At 51.1% G+C, this 10,128-nt stretch overlaps 2 protein-coding genes across 2 annotated transcripts; one reads left to right on the top strand and one right to left on the bottom strand.

Moving 5' to 3' along the window:
• Positions 1-703: 703 nt before the first annotated feature.
• ncdn (neurochondrin) lies at positions 704-6,041 on the bottom strand. The gene is made up of 7 exons (XM_014033481.1): positions 4,933-6,041; positions 3,908-4,856; positions 3,609-3,772; positions 2,785-3,023; positions 2,494-2,709; positions 2,279-2,421; positions 704-1,310 (listed from the first exon to the last, which is right to left on the bottom strand). Exons 1-7 carry the CDS (start codon positions 5,095-5,097, stop codon positions 853-855), a joined length of 2,334 nt encoding a protein of 777 aa, XP_013888935.1. The 5' UTR covers positions 5,098-6,041; the 3' UTR covers positions 704-852.
• A 976-nt stretch (positions 6,042-7,017) lies between these two features.
• Positions 7,018-10,006, top strand: LOC106536274 (dyslexia-associated protein KIAA0319-like protein; the record flags this gene model as incomplete). Its single annotated transcript, XM_014033482.1, is given in 7 exon segments — positions 7,018-7,158; positions 7,293-7,406; positions 7,537-7,805; positions 8,185-8,382; positions 9,019-9,235; positions 9,720-9,818; positions 9,909-10,006. Coding segments are annotated over 6 exon segments (975 nt in total), but the record flags the coding sequence as incomplete, so codon positions are not given.
• Between the last annotated feature and the right edge of the window lie 122 nt (positions 10,007-10,128).

The following is a 10,128-nucleotide window of genomic DNA, read 5'->3' as shown; positions in this document are numbered from 1 at the left end:
CCGGAACCAGACAGATTTATAGAACAGAAGGTTTAAAGRATCAAACAGAAAAAGTTCTGATGATCAGTTCCTTCAAACAGCTGAACCAGAACCAGAACCAGAACCCTCTGAAGGAACCGGCTCATAGTCCAGGTCCAGAACCCTCTGAGACCTTAGACCAGGTTCCTGGGATCTGAAGGATCAGAACCAGATCTGTTTGATTTGGACTTTTTGCTCCTAAAACTCCACAAAAAGGTTTTAATGAAATTTTGACAAAAATATTTTATTTTTAATATTTTTGAGTTTTTTTGTCTGTTTGTGTTTGGATCAGAACAACCTGATGGTTCTGATCCAAACGGTTTTATTCTGATATTATTTATTTAAACTTTTTATTTTGTCAAACAGAAACATTAATGATGGTTTGTGGATCAGAGAACAGAATCCTGACCCGGCCCGGTCCGTGGTTCTGACTGGACTCAGCATGAAAACAATAAAAACTCATAAATATTTAAAAGTTTCACTTGAAGAGTGAAAACAGCCACAAACAGAACCTACAGCACCACCCTGTGGTGACCCGGGTCAGAACCAGTTCTAGTTCTGTCCTGGGTCTGTCTGTCTGCTCCTCTTCAGGTTCTACAGGACCAGGACCAGGACCAGGACCAGGACCAGGACCAGGACCAGGACCAGAGCTCCTGTTTAATAAAGGTCACCTGTTGATCTCAGATTTGGTTTAAAATAAAAAATTTATTTTATTCAACATAAATCTGGATCTTTTTATTCAAAGTGTAAAAATAAAACCATCAGTCAGACCCAGCTGGACCCAGCTGGACCCAGCTGGACCAGGTCAGACCCAGTCTGGTCTTCAGTCCCACATCAGTTCAGTCCCAGCGCCTCCTTCAGGAGGCTCATCCTGCTCAGAGCTCCTACGTCGCTCCTCTTCATCAGGTCTCTGACCTCCTGCTGGCAGACGGAGCACTGCTCCACGGCGGCACACAGGACCTGCTCCAGAACCTCCTGGGTGTTCTGGTCCGGCAGGGCGCTGCTCTGGGCCAGCACTGAGACGGTGTGTGAGAACCAGCCCTCGTCTCGGACCGGACCCATGATCCACGGCTGGACCCGGATACGGTCTCCCAGGACCTGCAGGGACAGACGCCAGAGTTCTGCTGCCTCGTCCCAGTCCTGCTCCCAGCTGGGGCTCACCTGGACCGGACCAGGACCAGGACCAGGACCAGGACCAGGACCAGGACCAGGACCAGGACCAGACTGCAGGGCACCACGGAGGAACCGGAGAGCCGAAGAAAAGAAGCGTCTCTGTGCTGAATCAACCGAGCCTGAAGAGCAGCAAAGGTCAACAAGAGATGTTTAATAAACAGGTAAACAACCAACAATAAACAGGTAAACAACCAACAATAAACAGGTAAACAACCAATAATAAACAGGTAAACAACCAATAATAAACAGGTAAACAACCAACAATAATAAACAGGTAAACAACCAACAGGTAAACAACCAACAATAAACAGGTAAACAAACAATAATAAACAGGTAAACAACCAACAATAAACAGGTAAACAACCAACAGGTAAACAAACAATAATAAAAAGGTAAACGAACAATAATAAACAGGTAAACAACCAACAGGTAAACAAACAATAATAAACAGGTAAACAAACAATAATAAACAGGTAAACAAACAATAATAAACAGGTAAACAACCAACAATAAACAGGTAAACAACCAACAGGTAAACAAACAATAATAAAAAGGTAAACACACAATAATAAACAGGTAAACAACCAACAGGTAAACAAACAAGAATAAACAGGTAAACAAACAAGAATGAACAGGTAAACAAACAAGAATAAACAGGTAAACAAACAATAATAAAAAGGTAAACAAACAATAATAAACAGGTAAACAACCAACAGGTAAACAAACAATAGGTAAACAAACAATAATAAACAGGTAAACAACCAACTGGTAAACAAACAGGTAAACAAACAATAATAAACAGGTAAACAACCAACAGGTAAACAAACAGGTAAACAAACAATAATAAACAGGTAAACGAACAATAATAAACAGGTAAACAACCAACAGGTAAACAACAACAATAAACAGGTAAACAAACAACAATAAACAGGTAAACAAACAATAATAAACAGGTAAACAAACAATAATAAACAGGTAAACAAACAATAATAAACAGGTAAACAACCAACAGGTAAACAAACAAGAATAAACAGGTAAACAAACAAACTTCTCTCTAAACAAGTTTAAACATGAAATCAAATCAGACCTGAAGGCGGAGACTGCAGCCTGCCAATCATCAGCCCTAAAGTGACATAATTTGCTGCCAGGACCAGGAGGCGGGGCTTATTCACCAAAACAGGAAGTGCTTCACTCAGATGGGCCTCCAGGGTCCTGAAACTGGGGTCCTGCCTGCACAGAGACAGATGGGCGGTCACATGAGCCCAGCCTCAGAACCGGACCTGGACCTGTGTCAGAACCCACCTGACCCTCTCCGGCTCGGTGACAGTGAAGTTGAGGAGGGCGGAGCACGCCGTCTCCATGCTGGGATCTCTGGTGGATGCTGTGTGGCTCCGCCCCTTCACACAGGTCCAGGTGTGAAGCAGGAAGTCCACCAGCAGTGCCGGGGTTCCCAGGCTGAGCAGAACCTTCCTGGGTCCTTCTTCAGCTGACAGGTGACACAGAGCAGGAAGGAGATACCTGGGGAGGGGGCGGAGCTTGTTATCACACCTGTCCTCAAACCTCCCTCCCTCAAACAGGTGTGTCAGGCCTTACCTGAGAGGCTCTTGGCCCGTCCAGGCCCCGCCCTCCTTACCGACGGACATCCTGACCATCCAATCAGAGAGGTCCTGCTCAGAGCTCCCGGCCTGCAGGTGGCGACGCACGTAGCCAATCAGGAAGGGCAGCAGTCCGGTCACTTCCTGCTTCAGACAGGAAGTCTCCTCAGCCAGCCACGAGCACAGCGAGCGAAACGTGGCAAACACAAAAGGCTCGTTGTAGCGAATGGGATCCACCTGTAGAAACAGGTAGTGGAGCTGTGACCACAGGAAGTGGAGGTGTGTGACCACAGGAAGTGGAGGTGTGACTACAGGAAGTGGAGGTGTGACTACAGGAAGTGGAGATGTATGACTACAGGAAGTGGAGGTGTGTGTGACCACAGGAAGTGGAGGTGTGACGACAGGAAGTGGAGGTGTGACTACAGGAAGTGGAGGTGTGTGTGACTACAGGAAGTGGAGGTGTGACCACAGGAAGTGGAGGTGTGACCACAGGAAGTGGAGGTGTGACCACAGGAAGTGGAGGTGTGTGACTACAGGAAGTGGAGGTGTGTGACTACAGAAAGTGGAGGTGTGACTACAGGAAGTGGAGGTGTGTGACTACAGGAAGTGGAGGTGTGTGACTACAGGAAGTGGAGGTGTGTGTGACTACAGGAAGTGGAGGTGTGTGACTACAGGAAGTGGAGGTGTGTGACTACAGGAAGTGGAGGTGTGACTACAGGAAGTGGAGGTGTGTGACTACAGGAAGTGGAGGTGTGTGACTACAGGAAAGAGGTGTGTGACCACAGTGAACAGCAGGAATCAGATAAAACATCATGGTCTCACCTGCTGCAGGTAGAACATGACGGCAGAGAAGGCCTCCTCCAGGACCCGCAGGACCTGCTGGCTCTGCTGCAGACTGAGAGCAGGCAGGGGGGAGGAGCCAGGAGGAGCCACGCCCCTTTCGGTGCAGGCCTGCTCCACAGCCGCCTCCATGATCCGGTAACATCCTGTGAGGAGCAGAACTCTGTTTACAGACGCTCCGGTCCGGTCTGGTACCGACCCTCCAGTACATAAAAGCTTCTTTACAGAACCGGGAGGTGTTTGGGTTTCCACCCTGACGGGTCAGAACCAGCAGAACTCACCTGTGAGGGTTTGCTGCAGCTCCGGGCTCAGACCTGTCCCAGGTGGTTCTTCCAAACCCATCCGGACCTCCACACAGGCCCGGTTCACCAGCAGGGAGCAGAACTTGGGCGGTCCCACCGGCTCCCACCCAAGCAGATCCAACAAGCAGGCGCCGAGCACCAGAACCGACCCGATCTGTGTGGGTGTTAACCGGGCCTGCAGCAGAGGCCTGAGCCCCGCCCACACCTGGCTCACGGACCTCCTCGGCTCCTGGCTCCTGGGCACGGCTCCTGCCGGGGGCAGGAACAGAACCAGCTGGGAGCACAGCCCCAGGCGGGTCGGGTCGGAGGCCCGGCAGAAGTCCTGGGCCAGGCGGAGCAGCAGAGCCAGGAGCTCCTCAGGGTGCCTGCTCCAGGCTCTGTCTTTGGTTCTGTCAGACAGGAGGACCCCCAGCAGGGCCAGACCCCTCTGCTGGCTGAGGGCCCGGTTCTGGTCCAGAGCCCGGCACAGAGCTGGGACGGCCCCCCTGCTCAGCAGCTGGTCTGGACCTGTTGGTGAGCGGCACACGGCCGTCAGAACCTGGTAGCAGTCTGCAGCCACGGCTTCATCCAGACCCGCGTCCTGAGAGGCCGATCCTTCTGGACCAGAACCAGAACCACCGCTGTCCTCGTCCTTAACGGACTCTGTCTCTGTCCCCRCTCGGTTCTGCAGCGACCCGTTTGAGACGATGCCCAGCAGGAGGGGCACGGTGCTGAGGAGCTGGGGACGGGAGGCCAGGTCCGGGTCAGCACTCAGGGCGGCCAGCAGGGCCGTGCCCAGAGAGACCAGGTCCTGGGGGGCCAAACCAGAACCGTCGGATCCCCGGGCCGCCGTCACCAGGAGCCGGGCTGGGAGGTCCAGACCCACGGCCTGAAAGATCCGCCTCAGGGTGGGTCGGTCCAGCTGGGGGGCCGGGCAGAGGCGGGTTATCTGCAGAGACACAACAGAACCGGTCATGGACCTGGACTGATGGGGACCAGAACCTGATCAGCTGATCACCACTCACCAGCAGCAGGGCAGCTAACCTCTGACTGTCGCTGTTAGCCTGTGTGAGCGCGTGCACACACCTGTCCATCACCTGGCTGTGAGCTGCTCCTCTGCCGGCCTCCTCCTGCTCCTCCTCTGGACTCCTGCTGCTCTGCCTCTGGTCCGGAGGAGCAGCCTCAGCCATCCTGCAAACCGGGTCAAACCGAACCGGAAGTGCTCTCAGGTCGGTTCACTAACCTTTAACGAACAAATAAAAGCCTGAGAGGTTTAATGTAAACGGACTGAGAACAGGAGCTCCACGCGACTCAGCAGCAACCCGGAAGTAAACTGTCAAAACATCCGGAGCCAATAGCAACATTTAAACAATCCCAGGCAACCAATCAGAGCAGGGCTTCTTACACGGTGGAGTCGCCATTTTAACCCGCGTCGCAAGTTTTTTAAATTTAAAATAAAGATTTAATATTTTAACCATTAGATAAACATTACTTTGCAAAAATAAAGAGACGCTGTTTTATCTGACCTGCTCGTTAGCAGCGTTAGCTTAGCTTAAAGAAGGCAGCGTCCGTTATGCGTCAACGCCCCGCCCACCTGATCCAACAGCCAATCAAAGCCGAGCTTGAGCTCCCGCCCTCTGACTGATGCAGTGACGCACCAATCAGCGGCAGATGACGCAGTAGCGGAAGTGTGATTAATGTTCGTGTCTTCTTGAGTTAAACTTTAAAATGAACGCAGTGTGGAGAGATGGATGTCCTCAGAAGAGTGTTAATAATCAAACTGTTAGCTTATATTAGCCTCAGAGGCTTCCAGGCTGAACCATTTGTTGGTTTTATTTTGAAAAATCCGGCCACCGGAAGTAGTGTTTGTAGTTTCGGTGTTGACATGCAGTGATTCAACTAATCAGCTGGACGCACAGAACGATATCGACCCATTTTGCGGTTCGGACGACAACGACAGCGACGACACTTCAGACACCGGCCGAGGGGACGCTCCAGCGCCGGGAAACCCGCTCCAGAGCCCGGCGTGGATCCTGACGGCGGCCCGCCGGATGAGTCGGTTCCTGCGGAGAAATGTCAGCTGCCTGCCCGCGGCTGATCCCGGATTAACCAGGTGAAACACACCGAGCCTCAGGTGAGCTGCGCCACCAGTCGGTTCTGACCGCAGGTCGGTACCGGCCTGTTTCCCGTCCTCTGAACAGAACCGTCCGTCCGGCAGTAACTGATGTTTACACGCGCGTCAGCGTCAGGTGCACCGAACCTCCATTTTGTCTGAAGTCCTTCAGCTCTGGATCTGGATCTGGATCAGGATCAGCTTCTGGTCTGGACCCTGGTGTTTTTTTTTTTTAATATTTAGTTCAAATCAGTAAAAACCTGTTTGTGGTCCAGAGTCCCGGTCCAGACCAGACCTGCTCCGTCCTTGTAGTTCTGATCCTTTCAACAGACTGACTGCTGTCAATCAGCTGTCTGGAGTCAGGACCAGGACCTGCAGGGACCCTTAGGGTTCCTGTTGGGGGTCCTTCTCTCCACCCACTCCTTACTGCCAGTACTGTCAGGTCAGCCGGCCCCAGGTCTACAGGTCTACAGGTGTACAGTCTACAGGTGTACAGTCTACAGGTGTACAAGTCTACAGGTGTACAGTCTACAGGTGTACAGTCTACAGGTGTACAGGTGTACAAGTCTACAGTGTACAGGTCTACAGGTGTACAAGTCTACAGGTGTACAAGTCTACAGGTGTACAGGTGTACAAGTCTACAGGTCTACAGGTGCACAGGTCTACAGGTGTATAAGTCTACAGGTGTTGTTTATTTCTGTTGACCTGTTTGTTGTTTTTGTTGTTTATTTCTGTTGACCTGTTTGTTGTTTTTGTTGTTTATTTTTGTTTACCAGTTTGTTGTTTTTGTTGTTTATTTTTGTTGACCTGTTTGTTGTTTTTGTTGTTTATTTTTGTTTACCAGTTTGTTGTTTTTGTTGATTTTTGTTGACCTGTTTGTTGTTTTTGTTGTTTATTTTTGTTGACCTGTTTGTTGTTTTTGTTTATTTTTGTTGACCTGTTTGTTGTTTTTGTTGTTTATTTTTGTTGACCTGTTTGTTGTTCTGGTTGTCCGTAGCGACCAGTCGGACCTCTGCTGTCGGCCATGTTGGATCTGTTCCTCAGAGTTCTGGTGATGACCCGTCTCCACCCGTCGCCTCACAGCACCTCACTGCCAACCTAACTCCTCCTCTTCTCTCACCTTCCTCCACCTGGACAGGTAACAGTCTGAACAAGGCCGTGTGTCTTTGTGTAAAAGTTTTAAACTTCCTGTTTGGATCTGATTGGTGGAAACTCTTCAGTGGGTTTGAGCGGTCTGAGTTCCTCAACGTTCGGTCTCTGGTCCCCCTGCAGGTCCTGGACCCTGGTGGAACATGTCCTATGCACACGACAAGCTGCTCACCTGGAGCTTACCTCACCTGCTCCTCCTGCCCCTCACCTACCTCTGGCTTCTAGCTCCTGTCACAGGTAAATGGTTGTTGGTCCAACAACAGAAGAACCTGTGTGAGACCTGAAGACACGATGAAGACACGGTGCAGAGGAGGACACGTCCTCCGTGGTCCTCATCCTGTCCCTGCTCTTCTTCCCTGTGGTCCAGGTGTGGCAGCAGGTCTGTGCCGGGTCACCGGCGGCATCTTGGGGATCCACTGGAGCAGCACCGTGGGTCTGGGCTGGCACCCGCTGGCGAGGGGCACGAGCGGGGCCACCTGCTGGGAGGCCTGCTGCCTGAACCCGAGCTGCGGCGCCACCTGGAGCCTGGGGGGCCGCTGCGTGCTCCTCACCTGCTCCAGGGGGGGCGGCTGCCCCATCTCCTCCCTCCCCCAGCCCCACGAGGAGTCCCTGGGCCTCCTGCAGCTCCTGTCCAAGGTCCGCCTCCCCCACTGGAAATAAACCAGTCCAGTCAACAGGAAGGAGTTCAGCTCAGAGGAAATGATATGTGTGGCTCAACAATGTGCTGACTCAGCGTTTCTCCTGAACATTAATGTTGAGTTTAGTTCAAGCTTCAGGAYAAAGTCTGACTTTATCTTTACACAAACAGGAAATAAGTCTAAGATTATAAATTCAGCTTGTAGATTTGATTAGGATATTGTTGTTGTTGTTAACATTATTAATTAAATTATTATTAATAAGTTAATTGTTATTAATGTCATTATTTGCTGAGCAGCTGTTTGTAACAGGACATAACTCTGACCCTCAGTCTGTTGTCTACATTTAGTTTTTATTCTTTCATGTTTTTATTTTGAAGGATCCTGTTGGAACAAAGTCCAGAAAAACTCGTCATGCTCTGCTCGCAGGAAGCCACAGGACGGGACGGCTGAAGGACACGGAGGACACAGTGGACACTGTGGACACTGTGGACAGAGTGGACACTGTGGACAGAGTGGACACTGTGGACACTGTGGACACTGTGGACAGAGTGGACAGAGTGGACACTGTGGACACGGTAACACAGGTTTTACTCTCACAGAAGGTTCCTGCTCACATGACCTGTGACAGGTGCAAGTCTGCAGAAACCAGAGTGTGACTCAGCGTTTTGACATGTGACTCAGCGTTTTGACATGTGACTCAGCGTTTTGACATGTGACTCAGCATTTTGACATGTGACTCAGCGTTTTGACATGTGACTCAGCGTTTTGACATGTGACTCAGCATTTTGACTTGTGACTCAGCGTTTTGACATGTGACTCAGCATTTGGACATGTGACTCAGCGTTTTGACATGTGACTCAGCGTTTGGACATGTGACTCAGCGTTTTGACATGTGACTCAGCGTTTGGACATGTGACTCAGCGTTTTGACATGTGACTCAGCGTTTTGACCTGTGACTCAGCGTTTGGACATGTGACTCAGCGTTTTGACCTGTGACACAGCATTTTGACCTGTGACTCAGCGTTTTGACCTGTGACTCAGCGTTTGGACGTGTGACTCAGCGTTTTGACATGTGACTCAGCGTTTTGACATGTGACTCAGCATTTTGACATGTGACTCAACATTTATTGATTGTAAAAGTGAACTTTTCAAAGTCCAGATTTGTGACGGTCCATCAGAGTTCTGACCTGCTGACTCATGGTTTTGTGCAGGTAGCGGGTCCTACAGCTGCCAGCACCACTGCGCTCCTACAGACGGTCCAGGAGAACCTCAGCCCCTCAGCCAACAGAACCTCAGACGGTTCTCCGGACTCCTCACAGCAGAACTCAACCATCAACGGAACCGTCGGTCCTTCTGCATCCTCCAACAGCAGCGGTGTCAGCACCACCACTGTCAGTCCCACTCCAAGTCCCACTCCAGTCCTTGCAGGTGAGTGAGCCCCTGCTGAGGTGGGGTCCAGAGTCCAGAGTCCTCGGGCCCGAGGCGTCGGTTCTGTTGACCTCAGAGCTGACCTCGGTCCTGCCTGCAGCAGGTGGAGGTTCTTGAGGTGGACCAGCAGGAATGTGTTTCTGTAAACAGGAAGAACTGGAGTTCTCTGCTCCTCTGAGCCTGAGCTAAGATCTGAACCAGAGCCAGAGGCTGGGCCCGGTTCAGCTGGGTCCACAGAGACCTGCAGGTTCTCACCCTGAAGGTCAGACAGGAGGAAAGATCTTCTTCCTCTCAGACCACCTCAGAACGTCTTCTGGATCTGGTCCAGGAGAACCTGGGTCCAGTCTTTAAGGTGGTACCTCACTGGTCCGGGTCCAGGAGAACCTGAACCTGTTCAGAACTTTTCTCAGTGATGTCAGAGTTGTGGGCGTGTCCATCCTTTTATCTAACTGGTTCTGATATGTTCTGGTTCTGGTTCTGACAGTCCGGGAGCTGGTGGTGTCAGCAGGTGAGAGCGTGGAGGTGACGCTGCCCCACAACGAGGTGGAGCTCAACGCCTACGTGGTCCCGCCGCCCCCCACAGGTAAAGGCAGGTGTGCACCTGGACAGGGCAGACCCAGGTTCTGAGAGGGTCCGGTTCTGATGGACCTCTGACGTGCTTTGTGTCCTGCAGGCAGCAGCTATTCCTTCGACTGGCGACTCATCAGTCCTCTCACAGTTAACAGTGGAGAGATGGAGGGCCAGAAGAGCCGCACCCTGAAACTCAGCAAGGTACCTGTACCTGTACCTGTACCTGTACCTCTACATGTACCTGTACCTGTACCTCTACATGTACCTGTACCTGTACCTCCACATGTACCTGTACCTCTACATGTACCTGTACCTGTACCTGT

Source organism: Austrofundulus limnaeus, unplaced genomic scaffold (genome assembly GCF_001266775.1).
Source record: "Austrofundulus limnaeus strain Quisiro unplaced genomic scaffold, Austrofundulus_limnaeus-1.0 Scaffold1752, whole genome shotgun sequence".
NCBI lineage: Eukaryota > Metazoa > Chordata > Actinopteri > Cyprinodontiformes > Rivulidae > Austrofundulus > Austrofundulus limnaeus.
The sequence above is the reverse complement of the archived record's forward strand: the minus strand, read 5'-3'. Positions and strand labels throughout refer to the sequence as shown.